The 23,724-nt window shown below is 48.9% G+C and overlaps 2 protein-coding genes across 3 annotated transcripts in view; both read left to right on the top strand.

The window, feature by feature from the left end:
- Positions 1-23,724, top strand: part of LOC311633911 (immunoglobulin superfamily member 1-like) — a 67,869-nt gene continuing 44,145 nt past the window's right edge. The window contains exons 1-11 of the mRNA XM_084906917.1: positions 1-129; positions 351-486; positions 606-641; positions 822-1,106; positions 1,252-1,554; positions 1,762-2,058; positions 2,276-2,578; positions 12,691-12,978; positions 13,124-13,423; positions 13,640-13,936; positions 14,202-14,504. Coding sequence (XP_084763043.1) covers positions 127-129; positions 351-486; positions 606-641; positions 822-1,106; positions 1,252-1,554; positions 1,762-2,058; positions 2,276-2,578; positions 12,691-12,978; positions 13,124-13,423; positions 13,640-13,936; positions 14,202-14,504 — 2,551 coding nt within the window. The 5' untranslated portion in view covers positions 1-126. The remainder of the gene's footprint in view (positions 130-350; positions 487-605; positions 642-821; positions 1,107-1,251; positions 1,555-1,761; positions 2,059-2,275; positions 2,579-12,690; positions 12,979-13,123; positions 13,424-13,639; positions 13,937-14,201; positions 14,505-23,724) is intronic.
- LOC311633656 (leukocyte immunoglobulin-like receptor subfamily B member 5) lies at positions 14,314-20,076 on the top strand. 2 transcript variants are annotated; one of them, XM_084906632.1, is made up of 7 exons: positions 14,314-14,430; positions 16,466-16,582; positions 16,953-16,995; positions 17,086-17,123; positions 17,355-17,407; positions 18,171-18,314; positions 18,400-20,076. In XM_084906632.1, the coding sequence occupies exons 2-7, from the start codon at positions 16,480-16,482 to the stop codon at positions 18,544-18,546; spliced, it is 528 nt and encodes a 175-aa protein (XP_084762758.1). In that variant the 5' UTR covers positions 14,314-14,430; positions 16,466-16,479; the 3' UTR covers positions 18,547-20,076. The 2 variants fall into 2 exon arrangements, with proteins under 2 accessions (XP_084762758.1, XP_084762757.1); XM_084906631.1 differs by lacking the exon at positions 14,314-14,430 and having other exon boundaries at positions 14,540-16,582.

The raw sequence follows: 23,724 nt of genomic DNA, 5'->3' as shown, positions 1-23,724 counted from the left end.
TGTCAAGGTGACATCGCCCTGAGCTGCACAGGGAGAGGGTGAGCGTGTCCCTGCTGATCTGAACTCTGCAGGCCACAGGGACCCACGTCTTCCTGAAGCTTCTCCAGGGCCTGAGAGACACTCTCCATGGTGAGGACTACAGGGAGGTGCTGATGGATGGGCTGAGGAGGAAGGAGACCCCGTGGGGGAGGCTCTGACCAGTAAGGACGTGCCCTGGGTCACTTGACCTGCAAGGGGCGTCTCAGGAATCTCTCTGTCTATTTCGTGCTTCACCATGGAAACCAGATGCAGGCTTCTGGGAAGGGAATGTTCCCCTTCCTGGGGTTGCTGATGTGAAAACCTCATCATAGGGAGGACCAGACTCCCAGCGGCCACCCTCTGTGTATCTGTCTGTCCAGAGGACACCTTGGCCTCCTGTATCTGCATGGCTCGGTGGAAAGAGAGAAGACACCATGACTCTCACCCTCAGGGCCCTGCTCTGCCTCGGTGAGATGGGAGGGTGAATGGAGTTCTGGTCTGTCAGGACCCCAGGACTCAGGAGGCTCGTGGGGAGGAGGGTGCTGCTCAGGGTTCAGGGAAAATCTCTCACAGGGACTCTCTTCCAGGGCTGAGTGTGGGCCTCAGGACCCCAGTGCAGGCAGGTGAGTCTCCCCAGGTGTGCCAGGTCCCGCTCCTCCCTGGGCACAAGGGCCACCCCATAGGTAGCAGCAGAAGGACAGTGCTCTGAGGTAACAGACAAGTAACACCTGGGAAGGTCCTGAGCTGAGAGCTAGGACTGAGGGTGGGAATGTCTTAGAACCCAGCTACTGGTTTTTTTCTAGGACCCCTCCCCAAACCCACCCTCTGGGCTGAGCCAGGCCCTGTGATCCCTTTTGGGAGACCCGTGACCATCTGGTGTCAGGGGACACCAGGGGCTGAGGAGTACCATCTGGATAGAGAGGGAAGCCCAGCACCATGGAAAAGACTGGATCTACTGGAGTCTGGGTACAAGGCCACGTTCTCTATCACATGCATGACAGAGCAGGATGCAGGGATATATCGCTGTTACTATGGCAGCTCCACTGGCCGTTCAGATCTCAGTGACCCCCTGGAGCTGGTGGTGACAGGTGAGAGGACACTCAGGGATCCCAGCCTCAGGCTCTGTCCTCAGGAAGGGGGTCTGCTCTCAGGTGTCTCCCTCTCACAGCCCAGCCCTGGGGGGCATGTGGGAGGTGTGAGCCCCATTTAACAGGCTTTTTCCTCTTCTCCTAGGATTGTACATCAAACCCAGCCTCTCAGCCCTGCCCAGCCCTGTCATGACCTCAAGAGGGAAAGTGACCCTTCAGTGTGGCTCAGGGGAGAGGTTTGACAGGTTCATTCTGACTGAGGAAGGAGATCACAGGCTCTTCTGGGCCCTGGACTCACAGCCACAGTTCAGTGGAGGATCCCAGGCCCCGTTCCCTGTGGGTCCTGTGACCTCCAGTCACATGTGGAGGTTCAGATGCTATGGCTGCTACAGGGACAACCCCCTGGTGTGGTCACTCCCCAGTGATGCCCTGGAGCTCCTGATCCCAGGTGAGTACCTTCCTGGTCCCATGCATGGTCCCACATATATTGTTGCCATCTTTGCTGGGAGGAGAGCCTCATGTGAGAGCAAAGGGGTGAGGGGATTATGGGGCTCCTGGACAAGACACACACACAGAGAGCGAGACCTGGGGGCCAGCATGAGAGAATGGGGTTATAGGAGAAGCAGACCCTCTCATTCATGTCTGCTCTCCCCAGGTGAGTCTGAGAAGCCCTCTCTTCTGAGCCAGCAGGGCCCCATCGTGGCCTCAGGACAGAGCCTGACCCTCCAGTGTCGCTCTGATGTCGGCTATGACAGATTCGCTCTGCACAAGGAGGGGGGACGGGACCTCCCCCAGAGCCTTGTCCTGGAGCCCCAGGCTGGGATCTCTCAGGCCCACTTCCCCCTGGGCACTGTGAGAAGCTCCCAGGGGGGCCGGTATAGATGCTACGGTGGATACAAGCTCTCTTCTGAGTGGTCGGCCCCCAGTGACCCCCTGGACATCCTGGTGGCAGGTGAGGAGCCCGTGGGTTCAGTCACAGACCCAGACTCTGCACAGGCCCTGTTGGTGGTCTCTGGTAAGGAGGCCAGAATGAAAGTGCAGGCCCCAGGAAGGGAGAGAGACAGAGAGACAGGGGGTGGGAGAGGGGGGTCCTCAGAGAGAGGCCTGGTGACTCTCAGGGCAGAGCAAGGTGGGCAGGCAACCCTCACCTTCCCTCTCTCTCTCTCTAGAATGGCTGCTTGACAGGCCCTCCCTCTCAGTGCAGCCAGGCCCCAGGGTGACCACAGGCATGAAAGTAACCCTGAGGTGTCAGTCACAGAGCCCGAGGGACACTTTCCATCTGTCCAAGGAGGGGACAGCCGATCCTCCCCTGCATCTGAGATCAGAGCACCGAGCTCAGCAGTACCAGGCAGAGTTCTTCATCAGTCCTGTGACCTCAGCTCACGGAGGCACCTACAGGTGCTACAGCTCACTCAGCTCCTCCCCCTTCCTGCTGTCACACCCCAGTGAGCCCCTGGAGCTCCTGGTCTCAGGTGAGGAGCCCTGACCCTGTCTGCTGAGCTGTCAGCTCTGGGTCTTCTCTCAGAACAATCATGGCCTTAAAGGGACGGAGGGTCTCTAGGGATGGACATCCAGAGGAGATCTGACACTCAGAGACCCTTCTGCCCCTGCTCAGCCCTCCCCATCACCTGGGTCCAGAAGGTTCCAGGTGGATAGTGGAAGTGTCTGAGGGCCTCATGACAGAGGCAGGAGGATCTGAGTGAGGTGGGGACTCCAGGGTGGCCCCCAAGTCTCACACTTTCTGTCCTCCCTCCCAAGACCCTATGGGATCCCACCTCTCCAACCACAGGGACCATGTCCACAGCTCATGAATCCTGGGTCCCCTTTGCTCAGAGAGTGCACTGCTCACTCCAGTGCATTTCTGAGTCTCTTAGAGGATCTAACATCACTCCCTTTCCTCTGCCCCCCGCAATGCCTAAGACTATTTGTGCCCCAGGGAGCTAGGATTCCTGGAAAAATTTCGAGGAACTACAGGGTTCCAATATCCCTGAGGATTCACCCCCACCCCATGGAGTCAGGCCAAAGAGTGAGAAGTGAGGCAAGTGATAGGTGGAGTGTTCATGGCAGAGGGAGATGTGGGGGCAGGCCCAAGCTGATGGGGGAGGAGAGGCCAGAGAGGTGGAGAGAGGACAGGGGGACACTCCCTCAGCTGCTCATTTCCAGATTCCCTTGGGTGGAAGCCCTCACCACACAGGTGGGGCCGTGAGCCTTCTCAGAGCAGGACAGGTGGCTGCTCTGGCCAAGGTGGCACCTGCTGTGGCTGATGGTGCCGTCCCCACTGGACACCCTGCTGCAGTGAGAAGTGTCCCCACCTGTGAGCACCGCTCTGCAAGGCCCTGTGCCCCCCTGGCGGCCTCCAGGCCCTCAGTGCTCACCTGAGACTCAGGGGGACCATGGAGGGCTCATGAGGAACTGGGGGCTCCTGCCCAGACTCTGTGTGAAATCCACGTTTGCTCTTTGTGTTTTCTGTGCCTATCTCTCGGTTAATGCTTTTTTGCTGGGAAGTTGTAGGCAATACTTGCATATATCATTTTAATCTGCAAGCATTAATGCCTTCGAGAGCATAGATTTATTCTTATTTTAACTGAGATAATATTAAATTTATGTTTTATTATGAAGAACAAGTGTTTGTTTACTTGAAGTTTCTTATAAAAGAATAGAAGCGTGATGCATGAAATTCGTGCACTGGGTGGGTCCCTCAGCCTGGCCTACACCCTCATGCAGTCCAGGATCCCTCCGGAAGCCTGGCTCAGGCCTTCTGCCTAAGTGGAGCTCCCCCTGTGGAAGCACACTAACCACCAAGGGGCAGCTCCTTGAGTGTCTGCCCCCTGTTGGTCAGTGTGCAATATAGTGACAGTCCTTCCACCATTCATTCGATTTGTATATCATCCTTTATTATATAGGTAGCTTCAAAACATTAAATTTTTAAAAATACATTTTCATTGATTTTAGAGAGGAAGGGAGAGGGAGAGATATACAGAAACATCCATGATGAGGCAGAATCATTTATCGGCTGCCTCCTGCATGCCCCACACAGCGCCCAGGGTTTGATTCCCAGTCAATGGGTCACAGGTTTGATCCCTAGCCCCTGTCAGGCCTTGTGGAGGAGGCAACCGATCCATGGGTCTCTCACACATTAATGTTTTTCTCTTCCTCTCCCTCTCTCTTCATCCCCTCATCCCTTTTACTCTCTCTGAATATCAATGGAAAAAATTACCTCTGGTGAGAATTTTAAATAATTAAAGGCTCACTATTTTCCCAATCATGAGCCTATATTTCTGCCCAATCCTTACGGCTTCAAAGTAACTCAGAAGCAAAGTCTAAACTTAAATTTTCCAGAGAGCCTGAAAGAATCAATGAAAGCAGCCAGGACCCTTCTCCAGGGAAAGGGTTCATGGAGGGACTGGTAGCAGTTAGGTCATGAGAAATGGGAGAGGGATGGGGACCCTGGGCTGGAGTGGCATCAACTCCTCACACAGCCTCACTCCTTTCTGGTTCTCAGGAGCAGCCGACACCATCACCCCCTCACAGAACAACTCAGACCCCAAGAGTGGTGAGTAGGAGACAAGTTCTGTTATGGGTTCATGTCCTGTCAAGGGGAGAGGATTCCCTGGGTGGACATCCAGGGCCCAGGGGTGAGCTCGTCCTGCCCTGACCCCTGTGACCCCTTTCCTCTACAATTCCCAGACTACACCGTGGAGAATTCCATCCAGATGGGCATGGCTGGATTGGTCCTGATGGCACTCGGGGTGCTGCTATTTTGGTCTCAAAACAGCCAGAATCAGACCCAGGATGCAGCAAGGACGTGAACAAGGAGGGGAACAATGCATGGTTCAGAGAGGGGTATCTTGGGGAAGTTCTGGAAGATCATGTGAGACATATACTTGGGGGACCTGTCTGCTGCTCCTTGCAGGTGGAGGAGTCATCACTCATGTGCAGGAACAAGGTCTGGACCTTCTGCCCTTGAACTGTGGCCCTTCCCCTCCCGACCACAGTGAGGCCTGTCCCTGGTTCCTGACTCTCCCCATTTTGGTGAAATTAGCATTTATCCCATAGAGTAGGTACATCCCACAAATCCCTACACTTTCATGGAATACATTTTCTTTTATTTCTATTTACATGGAATTTCGTGTCTATATGGAGTCCTCTTCACCTGAGTTCAGAGCATGCCATCTACTGTCCTCCATCTATAGAGCAGCATTTTTCAACCGCTGTTCCGCGATCTTGCCTGGTGTGCCGTAGGTGCAGACAAGACAAGAATTTTATAATTTTTCACTATTTTGTTTACTTAATATTTCATAATAAAGTAATTATAAAATACTTTCTTTGTGTTTATTTGATTCCTATTCAAGAGAATTACTTTATATATAGTCAATATAGGCACAGAGTTAATTTTTTTTAACATTTTCTAATGGTGGTGTGCCTCGTGATTTTTTTCATGAAATAAGTGTGCCTTTGCCCAAAAAAGGTTGAAAAACACTGCTATAGACTACACAATCCATCCTGTAAGAGAGAACCCCACAGGAGCTCCACACGCCCCTCACCTGCCTCTGAGGCCACCTGTGTGCTTTCTGCAGAAGCCTCAACCTTTGGGATGGAGACCTGGTTGTTTGAAGGGGTTGCCTGGTCTGCGCTGCCTCTGAAAACCCCATTGTCCATAACACAGTACAACACACAGATGATGTGTTACAGACGTGCCCCTGGAAACCTATGTCATGTCATTTACCGATGGCACCCCAATAAATTTAATATAAAAAATCGCTCATTCCTGTCATTTGCCACTTTCTCTGGTGTATATGCCCCCTTCGTGGCCAAGGTCAAGTGCCCATGTGAGGTCCTCACGCAGACTTGGTAGGTAATGCACGAACTGACTTTCAAAAGTGGTACAAGCCGATGTGGGACAACATTAACACCACACTGATCGCCCCACAGTGCGTCTATGCCCCTTCCCATTGATGTGTCAGGATGGTTTCTACTTGAAGGTTTGGGCACAGTTCCTGTGAAAACACAAGAGCACAAACCCCACCTATCCAGGTGAGATGCACAATGGAATGTCTTAATATCACTTGTGGGAGAGAATCGTGAGTCCATAGAATCCTACTGCATGACTTATAGGAGTGTCAATTGTATTCAACAATTCAGAGACCACATGACACTCATCTAGCTAGAGACACACAGCTTCGACTTTAAGTACATACCATAGAGAAAATGTGCACATGTGCATCACACACAAGGACATTGAAAAGAGTTATTTTTTCCCCCCAACCCTCTCCACCAAGAAAACCACTATAAAATTACATGCATCAGAAAAGAAAAGGGAAACGTTGGTGTTATGTGTAAAAATTCAGATAGTTTATGTCAACCAACACGTACAAATTGAAATCACAAAGGTCATGTATATCCACGTTCACACATCATAGCTAATACAGGTAGAAGAAAATAAAACTATGTGTTTGGAACTATTCTATTTACCCAACATTAAAAAGGAGGCATTAGATGAGTGAGATTGTGTCCTACTGGATATACTTATAAGAATCAAAAATGAGACAAGCAATAATCGTTATGCTGAAAGGCATGGTGAACAACATAGACTTATGAACAAGAACAGACCCAGAGATAAGGAGCCATGGGTCAGAATGTTTGACCTCAAAGGGAGTGAGGGGTAAAAGGGAGAGATCAACCAAAGGACTTATGTGCACATATACGAGCCTAACCAGTGGTCAAGAACAAAAGGGGGGTGGGGGCAAGAGTGGGGGGGGGTGGAATTGGAATGGGGGGTTGAGGACAAATATGTGATACCTTAATCAATAAAGAAATTAATTAAAGAAACAAAAGAAAGAAAAACCTTCAAGAAATAAAAGTAAAAATAAAAAGGAGACATTAAAGAAAAGAAGACATTGTGTATTATTTAGGAACAGATAACTAAGATAAACCACACAAATAAAAGAAATAAAGGAATTCCAGGAAATCCATGATGATGGTTACAAGTTAGAAAATGTTGGCAGGTTTTGTTCAGGATGGAAACCACAGAGTCTTCTGGAATCATGGCCGCTTTCTTCTCAACGCTCATTTGATGACTCATAAGTCTACTAGTCACTACTCACAGATAGAGCATTTCTGTTCTATGACCCTCATTATTTCCCACACAAGTTAGTGGGGTGCAGACGAACTGGGGGAGAGGGGCAACCACACCCTTCACGAGTGACCACATCAACCACCAAGTGGTTGTTGATCACGTGCAGCAGCAAACCCTTCCCATGTCCACATTGTGTTTTCCACACCCATGGCCTCCCCTGTCTCATCAGTCACACCTGAGTCCAATCCCACAGGGAGTCTTTCCGGGTGAGAAACTGGGGCCCTGAAGGAAGCAAATGGCCAATAGCACCTGAGATGCCATTCAGAATTTAAACTGGGACCTAGCCGATTTGACTCATTGGATAGAACATGGGACTAGGAACTGGTGGGTCCTGGGTTCTAATCCAGTCAAGGGAACGTGTCTAGTTTGAGGGCTTGATCCTCAGGAGGGGGTATACAGGAGTCAGCTTCCCAATGATTCTCTCAACAATGATGCTCTCATTTCTCTCTCCCTCTTCTTTCCTCTCAGAAATCAATAATTTTTTTTAAAAAAAAAAGTATATTTAAAAAAGAGAATTTGAATGAGGTCCATGAGAGCTTCGGCCCCACAATGGCCCTAGGATCTGAACTGTTGTCAAGCCCAGCATTGTGGATGTGGGGGCGTGATTCCATTGATAGGGTTCACATCCATCAGGTGGTGCTGTTCTGTCACACCCCTGGAGTGGTTCCAGATTGGGATTGGTTCTGAAAGAAACTCTTCTTCATATCCTCTTCCATGTGTATATTCTCAAAATTTTGCTCTGGCCAAGTGTTCTACCTTCTCTGCTAGACTCCCACACTTCCACAAGGGAACCCTCATCTGTGGGTGGTGGTCAGAATTGATGTTGAATGAAGGCATGGCGGTAGAAATCCCTTGTTCTGCAGGCCTGCTAATGTCTCTCTGGATGTCTGCCCTTCCTTTCTGACAGCTTCCAAGTTTTGATATGATATAAGTCCATCATTCTCTTCCCTAATCATACATAAATTCAGGCAACTATTTTCTGATTTCACATGTTACTTATTTCAGGCTGGTTTGAGACTTTTCATATCTTCTTAGGGCTGACTGCTAATTAAATTGCAACATTCTTAGGAATGTAACGTATGTGAGAGCAGTTTGAACAGATGTAAAGAGACTGTCTGATTAGCCTATTACATGATAAATACTGTAGGTACAATAAGAGCCTTAAATACACAAATTCCTCCCGTTGCTACATACATTACTTTATTATTTATCTATTACAAATAATTTTATGCATATTTGTATAATGTGTATAATACAAAGCTTTATAATTTGTACATATTAGATCAAGAATTTATGTCATTTGTTTTTATAAAAAGTTTTTTCCCCACCCATTCCATTGATCTTATAAATGTTCAGTTCAGTCTCCAATTATCTACAGACTTTTTGTACTTCAAGGACATGTCATAAGATCAGTGGCTGCTTCACATAGTATTTTTAAAGCAAAAATGAATTTTATAGAGAGAATCCAAGATGGCTGCTCGGGTAGGCAACTAGCCGCAGCCGCACACAACAATTTCAATAAAATACAACTAAAATATAAAATGGACATTACCCAGAACTACAGGAAAGTCGACTGACTGGAAATTCTACAACAAGACGCAAAGAGAAAACCAGAAGGAGGCGCGGAGGAGCTGGAAAAGCCCAAGGTACGGAGACACAGCATGCGGAGAGGACGGAGCCGGAGAGGAGGGAGGCCGAGTGCCTGGCGGGTGGTCCCAAGCGGGAAGGAGAGAAAAGCTCTGACTGTGCTGGGCCCAGCTCCAACTGCTCTGAACCCCAATTCTAGGCCAGACCCTGGGGACCCAGGCTCATCCATAGGGAGCCGGGCTGTAAGGCGGGACTCCGGGGAAGCAGCGAAAGGAGGTCCCGGAGGCGCGCACACTGTGCGCAGAGAAGGGCCGGCCGGCTGTGCCGCGGGATTGCCCTGACAGGAAGGAGACGGGCTCCAGACTGCTCTGAACGCCACCTCCAATCCCACTACCAACTGAACTGAACCCCAATACCGGACTCATTGGGGGAGAGCATAGACAGTTTGGCAGCAGGCGAAAATCGAGGGCACCTTTCTCTCAGAGGCACTTGCAACAAGTACTGAAGGACCCTGAGTCTTAGGAGTCGCAAAGGGCGGGGCTGACGGAAGCCAAGGCTGTAGGCTCCACCCTGAAACCCCACCCCATCAGGAAAGCTGCTTGCGAAAATGCCTAAACCAAATAGATCACAAACGAAAGAAATGGAGGACAAAAAGCGACTGGATATAGAGTTCAAAACCACACTTATAAGGTTGTTCAAGAATCTCCTAGAAAAGGCCGATAAAATAAACAAGACCTATGAGGATATGAAAAGGGATCAACTAGAAATAATAAGGGATCAACAAGAAATAAAGAATACATTGTCTGAAATAAATAATATTTTATGGAGTCCTAAAAACAGAATGGAAGATCGCAAGAATCAAGTCAAAGATTTGGAACATAAAGAGCCAGAAGACACTCCTCCGCAGACGCAAGAAGGCCAGAGAATCCAGAAAGTTGAAGATAATGTAAGAAACCTCTGGGACAACTTCAAGCGAACCAACATCAGAATTATGGGGGTCCCAGAAGATGAGAGAGAGCAAGATATCAAAAATATACTGAAAGAAATAGTGACAGAAAACTTCCCCCACCTGATAAAAGAATTAGACTTACAAGCCCAGGAAGCGCACAGAACTCCAAACAAAGGGAATCCAAAGAGGACCACACCAAGACAAATCATAATTAAGATTCCAAGAGCAAAAGACAAAGAGAGAATATTAAAAGAAGCAAGAGCAAAGAAGGTAGTTACCTATAAAGGAGCACCTATACGATTGTCAGCTGATTTCTCAACAGAAACCATGCAGGCCAGACAGGAATGGCAAGAAATATTCAAGGTGATGAATAGCAAGAACCTATAGCCAAAGATAATCTATCCAGCAAAGCTATCACTCAGATTCGAAGGTCAGATAAAGAGCTTCACTAATAAAAAAAAAGCTAAAGGAGTTCATCACCACCAAACCAGAATTATATGAATTGCTGAAGGGGGTTCTTTCAGAAAAGAAAGTAAATAAAGATAAAAATTATGAACAACAAATACGTAACTATCAACAAGTGAATCTAAAAACCAAGGAAACTAAAAAAAAAAAAAATCTGAGGAACAATATTAACTGTTGAATATAATAGAATCAGAGGTATGGAAGGGGAGTGAACTGTTTATTCTTGGGGAAAAGTGGAGAGGGGGATGTGGGAAGAGACTGAACATAAACTGTGCACCTATGGCTGAGGACAATGGGGGGTGGGGAAAGGGCAGAAGGTGGGGTGAGAAGGGGGGGGAAAGGAACTTTTGTAATAATATGAACAATAAAAATTTATTTAAAAAAAATGAATTTTATAACACATTTTTGTATCATATTGTTGAATATTTATATAGCAACCAGCTAATGTTATTAAATAATGACAACACATTTGTTATTTATTCAATGTACCCTTTAATGATTTTGTTTGGGATCAGATTGGATGGCTGCATACATCTGATTTTGCTGTTGGGTGTTCTCTGACCTAACCCTTGAGCCAGTCCATTAATCTTTTAATGTTTGGTAATAAGTTAAAACATTTTAATAGCTACTACCTCTTATTGAAGTAGGAGTTTTCTGTCAAGTAGCTTTTAACCTTTAATTAAAGTTCTCTAATCATTTTTTTATTATTCAACTACAGTTGATATACAATTCAATATTAGTTTCAGGTGTACAGCCTGGTGATGAGACATTATATAATTTCCTAAGTGATCATCCTGATAAATCTTATATCCATCTTGACACCATACATAGATATTGGAATATTATTGACTATAATTATTCTATGCTGTGCATACATTCCCATGACTCTTCTGTAACAACTGATTTGTGCTTTTTAATCCCCTCACTTTTTTCCAACCATCACCCACGCCCCCTCTCATCGGGTGAGAATCAATTTGTTTTCTGAATCTGTGAGTTTGTATCCATTCAGCTTTTTAATTTATTTTGATCTTTAGATTCAATTATTGAAGGATATGTATTTATTGCCATTTTATCACTCATATTTATTACCTTTTCTTCTTCTTCTTCTTCTTCTTCTTCTTCTTCTTCTTCTTCTTCTTCAAGAACTTAATGATAGGGAAGTAAACAAACTACTTGATACAGAATTCAAAATAATGGTTATAAGGTTACTCAAGGATCTTAATGAGAGCTTCCAGGGTCTCTTGTAGGCAGTGAAAAAATAATACTAAAACACAACTAAGTAAATATATTACATAATTAATACATATTTTATTTTATTTAAGTCAAAATCATAACTATAACCCAAATCAACATGCCCTAATGCTTGAAGGCTGGACCACAGGTTGAAGGGGAGACTTTAACACAGGAAATGAGGGGCACTGAGGAGGAACTATGACTCAGAAGCTTGTCCCCAAGAAGTTTCGGTAGATGCTGTGGCCAAGGATAAGAGAGAGAAGTCCAAGAGGGAGGCTGTGATAAAAAATAAAAAAAAGAAGAAGAAGCCACACTCAGGGCCGGAAGAGACGTCTTTCCTTCCCTTATTTTCCTGCATTTCCTTCTGTGCTCACTGTCACAGGGACATCACCCTGAGCTGCACATGGAGAGGGTGAATGTGTCCCTGCTGATCTGAGCTCTGCAGGCCCCAGGGGCCCAAGTCTTCCTGAAGCATCTCCAGGACCCAGGTGGCACTGTCTATGGTAAGGAACCCAGGGAGGTACTGATGGATGGGCTGGGGAGGAAGGAAACCCCGTGGGGGAGGCTCTGACAGGGAAGGACTTGCCCTGGGCCACCACACCTGCAAGGCGCATCTCAAGACTCTGCAGATCTATATCCTGCTTCACCATGGAAACCAGAAGCAGGCTCTGGGAGGCGAATGTTCCTCTTTCTGTGGTGCTGTTGACATGAGAGCCTGTGACCAGGAAGGCCCGCCTCCGAGGGCCACACCCTTTGTGTCTGTCTGTTCAGAGGACACTGTGGCCTCTTCCATTAGCTCAGCACGGTACAGACAGAGGAGACACCATGACCCCTACCCTCACGGCCCTGCTTTGCCTCGGTGAGATAGTTGGGGGGGGGGGGGAGGGAGCTGGGAGCCCTGGTCTGTCAGGACCCCAGGACTCAGGGGGCTCATGGGGAGGAGGGAGCTGCTCAGGGTTCAGGGCAAATCTCTCACAGGGACTCTCTTCCAGGGCTGAGTGTGGGCCTCTGGACCCCAGTGCAGGCAGGTGAGTCTACCCACGTGTCCCAGGTCCCACTCTTCACTGTGGAAGAGGGACCGCACCACAGGCAGCCTGGGATGGAGAAGAGCAGTTCTGAGCTGACAGACGGGGAATGTTGGGGAAAGTCCTTGGCTGAGAGCTCTGAACTGAGGGTGGGAATGTCTTAAAACCCAGCAACTGGCTTTCTTCTAGGGACCCTCCCCAAACCCACCATCTGGGCTGAGCCAGGCTCTGTGATCCATTTTGGAAGCCCCGTGATCATCTGGTGTCAGGGGACCCCAGGGGCTAAGGAGTATCATCTAGAGAAAGAGAGAAGCCCACGACCATTGAAAAGACAGGAGCAACTGGAGCCTGGGGACAGAGCCAAGTTCTCCATCACATACATGACAGAACGTGATGCTGGGAGATATGGCTGTCTCTACCGCAGCCCTGCTGGCTGGTCAGAGCACAGTGACCCCCTGGAGCTAGTGGTGACCACAGGTGAGAGGACACTCAGGGGTCCCAGCCTCAGGCTCTGCCCTCAGGAAGGGGTTCTGCTCTCAGGGTGTCTCCCTCTCACAGCCCAGCCCTGGGGGACATGAGGGAGGTGTGAGCCCATTTAACATGCTGCCTCCTCCTCTCTTAGGATCCTACAGCAAACCCAGCCTCTCAGCCCTGCCCAGCCCTATCGTGCCCTCAGGAGGAAACGTGACCCTTCAGTGTGGCACATCGGAGGGATTTGACATATTCATTCTGACTAAGGAAGGAGATCACAGGCTCTCCTGGGCCCTGGACTCACAATACGCCAGTGGGAAGACTCAGGCCCTGTTCCCTGTGGGCCCAGTGACTGCCAGCTACTGGTGGGCGTTCAGATGCTATGGCTGCCACAGGGACAGACCCCACGTGTGGTCATATCCTAGTGAGCCCCTAGAGCTGCTGGTCTCAGGTGAGTCCAATTATTGCCCCATCCATGGATTGAGGCACCAGACACATTATTGGCTTCTTTGCTGGGAGAGGAGCCCCTTGTGAGAGATGGGTGGTAGGTAGGTACAGAGGACCCTGGACAAGAGACACAGAGAGAGACAGTGAGACCTGCCGGCCAGGAGAGGTAAAAGGGTTTATGGGAGTAGCAACCCTTGCAATTCACCTATGGTCTCCGCAGGTGAGTCTGGGAAGCCCTCCCTCCGGAGCCAGCAGGGCCCCATCGTGGCCTCTGGACAGAGCCTGACCCTCCAGTGTCGCTCTGATGTCGGCTATGACAGATTCGCTCTGCACAAGGAGGGGGGATGGAAACTCCTCCAGAGCCTAGTCCTGCAGCCCCAGGCTGGGCTCTCTCAGGCCCACTTCCCCCTGAGCACTATGAGAAGCTCCCAGGGAGGCCGATACAGATGCTACGGTGGATACAACCTCTCCTCTGAGTGGTCGGCCCCCAGCGACCCCCTGGACATCCTGGTGGCAGGTGAGGAGCCAGTGGGTTCAGTCAGGGACCCAGACTCTGCACAGGCCCTGCTGGGGGTGGAGGTGTCTCAGGTGGTGAGGCCAGAGTGAAAGTTCAGGCCCCAGGGAGGGAGAGAGACAGAGAGGCTGTGGGTGGGAGGGGAGAGGGGAGACTCAGAGAAACAGAGACAGACAGATCGGAGGGTCCTCAGAGAGAGGCCTGATGACTCTCAGGGCAGAACAAGGGGGATAAGCAGCCCTCACTCTCCCTCCCTCCCTCTCTCTAGGATACCTGTCTGACAGACCCTCCCTCTCGGTGCAGCCAGGCCCCAGGGTGGCCTCAGGAGAGAACATGACCCTGCTGTGTCAGTCACAGAGCCTGAGCGACACTTTCCTTCTGTCCAAGGAGGGGGCAGCCGACCCCCCGCTGCGTCTGAAAGCAGAGCACCGAGCTTGGCCCTACCAGGCAGAGTTCTCCATGAGTCCTGTGACCTTAGCCCATAGGGGAACCTACAGGTGCTACAGCTCACTCAGCTCCTCCCCCTTCCTGCTCTCACACCCCAGTGAGCCCCTGGAGCTCCTGGTCTCAGGTGAGGGCCCCTGACCCTGTCTGCTGAGCTGTCAGCTCAGGGTTCTATCCTGAGAACAATCATGGGCTGGAATGGAGTGGGGGCACACTAGGGCTGGTCACCCAGAAGACATTTGCACTTCAGAGACCCTTCCCAACGTCCCATGCACCCCGCCCCCTCACCTCAATCCTGAAGGTGCCAGGTGGGCAGTGGGAGGGTTTGAGTGGCCACAGTGCAGATGCAGGAGGAGTTTGAGTGAGGTGGGGACTCCAGGGTCCGTCCCAGATTCTTACCCTCTTCTGTCCTCCTTCCCAGGAACCTCTGGGACCCCAGCACCCCACCCACATGGCCCATGCCCACAGCTGATAAGCCCCTGGGTCCCTTCTGCTCAAAGGAAGCTAGAGCACCCCAGGATGGTTCTGAGTCTCTCAGAGGACCTAATGACCTCCTGACACCTAAGATAGGCTTATGTCCCAGGGGAGGGATGCAGGGATTCCAGGAGATATTTCAGGGGGACCGCAGGCCTCCAGGGACTCTGAAAATTCACCCTTCCTCCACCACAGAATCAGGCCTAAAAGGGGGAAGTGAGGCAGGAGACAGGTGGGTGGTCATGGCAGAGGGAATTGTGGGGGAGGGAGAGTTGGAGGGAGGGCTGGACTCAACTGGGAGAAGGCAGCACCAAACCCTCATCCATCCTGATCCTTAGGAGGCTCTGAGGATCGGTCCCCTCTGCCCCATTGAGTCAGGCCTACAGAGGCTTAAATGAGGTTCTTTTTTTTTTCTTTTTTCTTTTTTTAAATATATATTTTATTGATTTTTTTACAGAGAGGAAGGGAGAGAGATAGTCAGAATCATCGATGAGAGTCATCAATCAGATGCCTCTTGCACGCCCCCTACTGGGGATGTGCCTGCAACCAAGGTACATGCCCTTGACCGGAATTGAACCCGGGACCCTTCAGTCCACAGGCTGATGCTCTATCCACTGATCCAAACCGGTTTAGGCTTAAATGAGGTTCTTGGTAGGGAGGTTGTGGTTCCCTCCATGGGGAACAGGGACTGAGACATGAAAAGATTTACAACCCTTGAGAGACACTGACTTTGACCCGCCCTTCCCCTGTCTGGGCCTCAGTGTCTAAAGGTGTAAAAGGAGAGAATCCTTGTCCAGAGCTTAGATTTCCTGTCGGTTCTGGCCCTGACCTCCTGGGAGAGGGGCCTCACAGGGAAACCCCCAGGACATGATGTTACGGGACCTGTCCCCTCTGTCTCAGTGACAGTGACACTGTACAGGGAGAGATAGGAAGGACAAGGGTCTGGGCCCTCAGTCCTCCCCCTCAGCTCAGGCTCAGCTCAGAGGAGGGAACAGGATGAATCAGCCCTGGGTCAGCTCCTGGCTCTGCTGCTCCTGCTGTGGGGCTGGGCAGTCCCTTCTCTCCTCTGAGTGTCAGGTTCCTGTCTGCTCATCCCTGGTCCCATCCTGGGAGATGAGGTGACATAAGGGCCTCACAGAGCTCAGGAAGGCAGAGGCCCCAGGCCATCCTGACCTTCCCAAGGAGGCATCAGGGCATGCAAGGTGGAGAGGGATCCAGGAGATACTCAGAGTCCAACCCTCACCCTGCCACTCCTGTCCCTGCTGTGCTGGAGGCGGGTAATGAGAAAGGACCTTCAGCTCCAGATGAGACGTGGACAGGCCCCTGCAAAGGAGGAGCCAGAAAATGAAGCTGGTGTCCCCCTCGGGGCAGCGTGAGGCCAGCACAGGGAACCCACAGTCCTGGCTTCCAGCCCCACCCAGTCCAGGCTGTGTGACCTGGAGCACGTGGTTAACCTCTCTGAACCTCAGTGAAGTGGGTGATGGGGTTATCAATCCCTGGTGCATGACTGTGTGAGGTGAGAGATGAGTGACAGGCCCCAGCATGGGCCTCACACACAGTAGGTGCTCATTCAATGGCTTCACTGGCTCATTCATGACGTCACTCATGCCCAAGGTCCCAAATGGAACATGAACATCCTGATTGGGGTCTCGGTGGCCCTGGTCCTGCTGCTCTCCCTCCTCCTATTCTTCCTCCTCCGACACCGATGTCAGAGCAAAGGCAGGATGTCGGGTGAGTAGGGAACGGGGTGACCTGGGGCACAGGATGGAGAGGGGCTCAGAGCACCTGCCACAGGAAACCGAATAGATGCAGAAGGTGAGCTGAGAAAAGGATTTCTCCAGAAGCTCAAACCAGAAAATGTAGAAAGAAAGCACTCAATGTCAGCACAGGTGTTTGTATCTAAGCTAACCTTTCATTATTGTCAATGCCACGCAGTAGGAAACTTACACACACGGTATGTTAAGGTTTCTTCGTTTTCAGTGGAATCACGGGATGGGGTGGTGTGGGGTTGGGCGGGGGGGGGGGTTGTTTCTAACCTCCCAGGGCTGAGACTGTCCCTCTTGATCAGCCCAGAGAGGGACTCATGTCCAACTTCCTGCAGGGACCACACACCCAGAGCCCAAGGACAGAGGCCAGCAGATCAGGTAATTCCTGCCCCAAAGTCCCCAAACATCCAGATCCTGTGGCCCAGCTCTGCCCCTAACTCTCCTGTCTTCCCCCCACCCCCACCCCAGCTCCAGCCCAGCTGTGGACACCCAGGAAGAGCACCTCTGTGAGAGGAAGAGACAGCTGCCTGGGCAGGGGGTGTCACAGGGTTTTTAGGAGATGATGGGGGAGGGATCAGATGGGAGGCTGCGGGGCCAAGGGTGAGAAGGACTGAGATGCACACTGCCTGACCTGGCTCTGCACCTCACCCTGGGTTAGTGGCCCATCTGGGAGCAGGCAGGGTCTGCAGCCCTGAGATCTCGGGGACCTTCCAGGAGACACCCCTGTTCTGCCCCAGTAGATGCTGCCATGAAGGACCCACCTGGGAAGAGCATGGAGCTGTACCCTCTGGTGAGACCCCTGCTCCTGTCCAGGCCACCAAGGACCTTCTGTTTCCCATTTAATCCAGTGGACCCTTCCCTGTCTCACCTCACCTGCTTCTCAGCAGCGTCCACACTGACCTCCCCTCTGGGCCCCCAGGTCATCCTGCTGTGACTCACTCCTCCTGGTTTACCTGTGACCTCATGGCCCCTCCTACAGTGCCCCCTTTGCTGGCCCTTCGTACTCAGTCTGACCTTGTGCAGCCCCAGGTCTCAGGAGGAGGCAGGAATGAGTGACTCACCACAGGTCCCCAGGACCCCTTCATTCATTCACCCAGCAGATGTGAGGGGCTCACTGTTTACCGGCTCCATTTAGGGAACATGGTGCTGCCCTGAGCCACACTGTGTCCACACGCCTCGAGCTCACCTGTGGGCTAGGGAGACAATATGCAAACAAGCAGACAGTGTCCCAGAGAGCAAAGTGCTGTGAAGGAACATAAAGCAAGAGGAGGGGATAGAGTGCATGGTGGGGCACAGGGAAAGAGCAGGTGCAGAGGTCCTGAGGCAGGGCCTGCTTCTTCAGGAGGAGGGCCATGAGGCTGGAGCCCAGTGAGCGAGAGAGAGCGCGTTAGGATGAGAGTCAGAACCACAGAAGCATCCAGAGGCCCCAAGGCTCGGGAAGGCCCTGCCGATTCCACCAGGAGATGGATAATTGGCAACATACGGATGATTGACAGGAGGATTTCTACTGTGGAATAGAGGGAGACACTGTTCTGTCTCACTGTCTCCTTCAGTCCAGGCAGGATGATGGCCCCCATGTAAGCCACTCAAGACCAGGAACCAGGCAGGAAATGGCCACCTCTCCTTCCTCCCTGACACAGGGACTGCTGGACACAAAGGGCAGACAAACAGAAGAGGACAGACAGGTAGACATTCCGGTGTGTCCCATTCTCTGCCAGACCTCCAAGGCTCCCCTAACCCCAACCAAGTGTCATCTTTCTCTTTTCCCCTCCCCTGCTCCAGGCTGCTGTATCTGACATCCCCCAAGATGTGACCTATGCCCATCTGAACCCCTCAACCCTCAGAAGGAAGACATGCACACTCCCTTCCTCCCCATCAGAGGAGCCCCCAGATGAGCCCAGTGTGTATGCTGCTCTAGCCATCCACTAGCCTAAAGGGGAGACCCCACATTCCAAGGAGGGGCAGGGACCCCCCCACCAGAAGACATGGGAACTGCTCTTATAGACACTTAGCTCATGACCACAGCCAGCCTGGAGACCACATGTGGCCACCAGCAGCTTCTGGGACCCACTGGGAGTCACCAGATTCTACAATTGAAGATAAATAATATCTCTATTTTTTGTAATTAAAAAAAGCACACAGAGAGAGAGACTTATCAATAATCCATGTGTGACTTTAGTACCAAAACGGAAATAAGAGAATGCTTTAACTGAATGATAATGTAAATATTACACATCAGACCTATGAAATGGACAATTAAGAACCATGAATGAATATACTGGAAACGCATTATGGGAGCACAAAGAAGCAGCCAACGTGTGTTTCAGCGGCTGACTGAATGAAGATGTGGTCAAATATACAATGGAATACTACTCGGCCATAAAAAGAAGATGCAGTACTGCCATTTGCTACAACATGGGATGGATCCGGAGAGTTGCACGCTAAGTGAAGTAACTCAGGCAGGAAAGCACAAGAGTCGTATGATTTCACTCATATGTGTGTGAAACCTGAAACTCTGACCTGTCACGTATATTAAATACATTGACTCGTAATTTAAAACTTTCCTGCGAAGTGAACTTGGAGTCGGGAAAGCCTCGCTGGTAAATGCTTCTGAACACTTATGCATGTATGAAACACACACACACACACACACACACACGGACACACACACATATGGACATGCACATAGACATGCGCAGATACACACACACACACACACACATACACACACACACACACATAGAGGGGCATACACATGGACATGCACACACACACAACAAACTTATACCAGCTTCTCATGAAATAGAGAAGGAAGGCATATCTGCCCAACACAGTTTATCAGGCTAGAAATAAATTGATAAGAAATTCAAATGAGGAAGCTGCAAACTGGCAAGGTCACAGGAAGCCCTCTCACAGGAACTTAGATAGGGAATCCTCAACAAAATACTCAGGCAGAAGCTTGCCACCGACTGATGATCCTCAAAGGGAAGGGTAGAGATCAAGCAAAGCACTTATATGCATATATTCATAAACCCATGGACACAAGACAGTAGTGAGGTGAAGGCCTGGAGAGGGAACCGAGGCAGGGAGGAGGGGTCAATGGGGAAAAAATGGGGACATCTGTAATATTTTCAATAATACAGATAAATTTGAATAACTAATTAAATAAAATGATCTAAAAAATAAAACCTATATACCTAAACAAGATCTGTCAATACATAAAGTGGATAATCTAATATGACCATACAGGTGTGTGTTTTCAGGCAGACATAGTGGGTTTCATATTTCAAAAAGTTAATCAATACAACTCAAATATTAAAAGACAAAATATCAACAGAGAATAAATATCTCTTTTATCAAAAGAATAAGTACCTTTTATATTCACAGAGGCAACGTTTTGATAAAATACAGAATCAACTTGTGATAAAAAACTCCTCAGAAAATAAAAGAGAGTTCTTTTTGTCCAATGTCTTTTGTCCAAGTGTCTTTAAAACTCTTTATAAAATAAACTAGAGACCCAGTGCACAAAATTTGTGCATAGGTAGGGTCCCTAGGACTGGCTGGTGATCATGGCCAATTGGGGCCTTCCAGCTGCCTGCTGGGGCCTTCCTTCATTCCACGCCACCCACTGATGGTCAGTGCAGGAATCAAATTCCCAAGGGGACACTGCATATTAGCCTTTTATATATATATTATACTAGAGGCCCATTGCATGATATTCGTACAAGAACAGGCCCTTGGCTTCACTCCCAGCAAGTCCTCACTTCTGTCTGGAGCTACTCCAGTAGCTCCCTCCACCACCCCTCTTCCCCTCACAGCAGGCTTCACACTTCTCGGTCTGCTTATGCAAATTAACCTCCATCTTGTTGGGTTAATTTGCATATTCACTCTGATTGGCTGTGGGCATAGCAAAGGTATGGTCAATTAGCATTTTTCTCTTTTATTAGTGTAGTTAGACAATGTTTAAAGGTAAAACTAGAAGTTGTTTTGCCTGCAATCGATACTGTGACAAGAATATTCACCATCACTATTTCTATTCAGCACTGGAAGAACCAACCAAATAAATAAAGGTTCTTTAGAAAAGGGATTAAGACTGAATGGACAGAGGGAAGGGGGCTTAGGAGACTGACTGGGTGAAAAAAAGTGAAGGGGTTAAGATGTACAAATTAGTAGCTACAAAACAGTCACAGGGGTGTAAAGTAAGCATGGGAAATAAAGTCAATAATATTGTAATAACTATGTATACTGCCAAGTGGGTACTGGAAATATTGGAGGGGATCAGTTTGTAAAGTATATAATTGTGTACCCACTATGTTGTACCCCACCCCATGCCCTTACCTCCCACTACTGTCTTCATCCATAGATATAAGACTTTTGTCCAATGTCTTCCCACACCCCTCAGACTCCCTTCCTGCTGGAAATTGTCAGTCTACTCCCTTTCTATGTCCCTGATTTCATTATATTCACCAGTCCATTCTGTTCTCCAAACTTTTTATTCATTTGATTTTTAGATTCACTTGTTGGTAAGTATGTATTTGATGTCTTTTTGTTGTTCATAATTTTTATCTTTACCTTTTTCTTCTTTTATTTTCTTAAAAAATATCCTGGTAAATGCTTCTGAATACTATACGTGTATTAAATACACACACACACACACACACACACACACACACACACACACGGACATACACACACTCAACATACTTACACAAGCTTCTCCTGAAGTAGACAAGGAAGACACATCCCACAACACAGTTTACCAGGCTAGAAATAAATTAATAAGAAATTCAAACAAGGAAGCTACAAACTGGGAACATCACAGGATGCTCTAAAATCCATGTGGCCAAAGTCCTAGAAGCAGAGGATGAGACTTCAACTACTCAGGAAATGATGGATGAAGTTTCCCCATCATTGTCAATAGTCATAAGCCTACATATTCATAAAACCCAATAAATTCAGAATAAGTTAAATCCAAAGACATCCACACCAAGACATATCATAACCCAACTAAGTGGGGGAAACTAACAGAAAAACACACACACACACACAAAAAAAACACACACACACACAAAAAAAAAAAACACACAAAGAACTGGGTGCAACTCTGGGTGTGGGAAGCAGCATATGTCAGGTATACTTAAGAAGACAGATTTGTCAGTTACCAGGTGACTGAGAAGGCTGTGGGTTTGAATGGCGCCCCATTCCAGGAACCTGGGCCCATGGCCATGGGACCAGCCAGCCCCCATACTGCTAGCAGTATCTGGTGTGCAGGGGGTCTGTGTGAATTCTCTGCTGAGCCCCTGTGAGTTTATGGCATCACATCACCTGCAATAGAGATCTAGATGCTATTTATTATCATTACTTTAAATATATTTTTATTGATTTCAGAGAGAAAGGGAGAAGGAGGTAGAAACATCAATGATGAGAGAGAGAGTCACTGATAGTCTGCCTCCTGCATACCCCACACTTGGGATTGGGCATATGCCTTGTCCGGGAATCAAACTGTGACCTGTGGCTCATAGGTCAATGCTCAACCACTGAGTCACATCGGCCTGGTGAGAGCTAAATGCCATTTAGAAAGTTGCTCCTGATGTGCCACTGGTTCCCAGGAACAACTCGATGATATCCAGGGTCTTTGCAACTGGAACTATACCTGAGGAGGGTATTGTCACCAGGTAGCCATCCAGTGTCCGATGAGAGAGGTAAACCTGGTGCCATAACCAGAGATTCCAGAGGGTGAAGGGAAGTCACACAAAATGTTAGATACACAGCTGCCCACACAAGGGATGCCTCTCCCTCCACTGTCCACTGCTGGGTCCTGTCTGGTTGGTGTGATGTTTTGGGATACGGGTGCTCCACAGCTTCACTCGGGAACTCTGAGAGAAAATGCCTTCTGTTGGCAGATAAGTGGGCAATGAATAGGATAATACACCTTTCCAAAGGGAACATGATGAAACGAAGGTTCTTGCGATGGGGACATGAACCTGGATGGTTTGGGTGAGTCCAGTGTCTTCACAGGGGAGAGACCAAGAAACAGGATGATGAAATCAGGAGGTTGTTAGGATGGAGGGAAGGGTCAGGCACGAAGAACCACAGGCAGCTCCTGGAAGCGAGAAGAAACAGGGACACTTTCTCACCCCAGGGCAGCCCAGGGAGACTGACTGTGTCCTTGTGACCTCCAGAGCCCGGAGATAAGAAATTATCTTGTTTAAAGCCACGAGGTTTCTGCTCATTTCTTACAGCAGCAATAGGAAACCAACACAGAGACTTCTGCTTCCTCTTGCCTAATGCTTGCATCATACATCCTTTCATCGTTTTGCTTTGAACTGATTGGCACCATATATTAAAGTGAACCTCGCCGCCCTGGCCCAGTGGCTGAGTTTGTTGGAGTGCAGCAAAAGGTGGTGGGTTGAGTTCTGAGTCAGGTCACATACCTACATTATAGGTGTAATCAGGGTGTGAGTGGAAACTAACGGATTTCTCTTCTCATCTCTATTCTCTCTTTCTCTCTCTCTCTCTCTCTCTCTCTCTCTCTCTCTCTCTCTCTCTCTCTCTCTCTTAAATTCAATGAAAATGTATCTCCATGGGTGAGCATTAATAATTAAAAAAAGAAATAAAAAAATAAAGTTAACCTCTTGTCAATCAGAAATAGTTGGCTCTAACTTCTTGATTCAGCCCCCAAATCTCTGCCATTGCCCTGGCTGGTTTGAGCATCAGTGGATAGAACATCAGCCTTCGGACTGAAGGATTCTGGGTTCGATTCCAGTCAAGGGCACATACCTGGGTTGGAGGCTCAATCCCCAGTTGGGGGCGTGCAGGAGGAAGCCAATCAATGATTCTCTCTCATCATTGATGTTTCTATCTCTCTCTCCCGCTCCCTTCCTCTCTGAAATGAATAAAAAAATATTTTAAAAAAATCTTTGCCATTTAACTGTGCTTTCAGCATTTACATTTAATGTGACTATTAGCCATGCTGTTTTTAGGTGTCCCATATTATTCGTTGTTTCTGCATGTCACCCCTGTTACTTGCTCTTCTGTTTTTCCCTTACTGTTCCTCTTTTTAGTTTTCTTTTTAGTGTTTTTTGTTTTTTTATTCCATTCTAATGT

Source organism: Pipistrellus hanaki (genome assembly GCF_964339955.1).
Source record: "Pipistrellus hanaki genome assembly, chromosome: 15".
Classification (NCBI taxonomy): domain Eukaryota; kingdom Metazoa; phylum Chordata; class Mammalia; order Chiroptera; family Vespertilionidae; genus Pipistrellus; species Pipistrellus hanaki.
The sequence above is the reverse complement of the archived record's forward strand: the minus strand, read 5'-3'. Positions and strand labels throughout refer to the sequence as shown.

Bases quoted from the DNA above. Each gene is read 5' to 3' on its own strand.
- LOC311633656 (XM_084906632.1), top strand. From the start codon at position 16,480: ATGAACATCCTGATTGGGGTCTCGGTGGCCCTGGTCCTGCTGCTCTCC. The intron at 16,583-16,952 runs GTGAGTAGGGAA...AACTTCCTGCAG, and splicing joins GAGCAAAGGCAGGATGTCGG to GGACCACACACCCAGAGCCC. The intron at 17,124-17,354 runs GTGAGAGGAAGA...GTTCTGCCCCAG, and splicing joins CACCCAGGAAGAGCACCTCT to TAGATGCTGCCATGAAGGAC.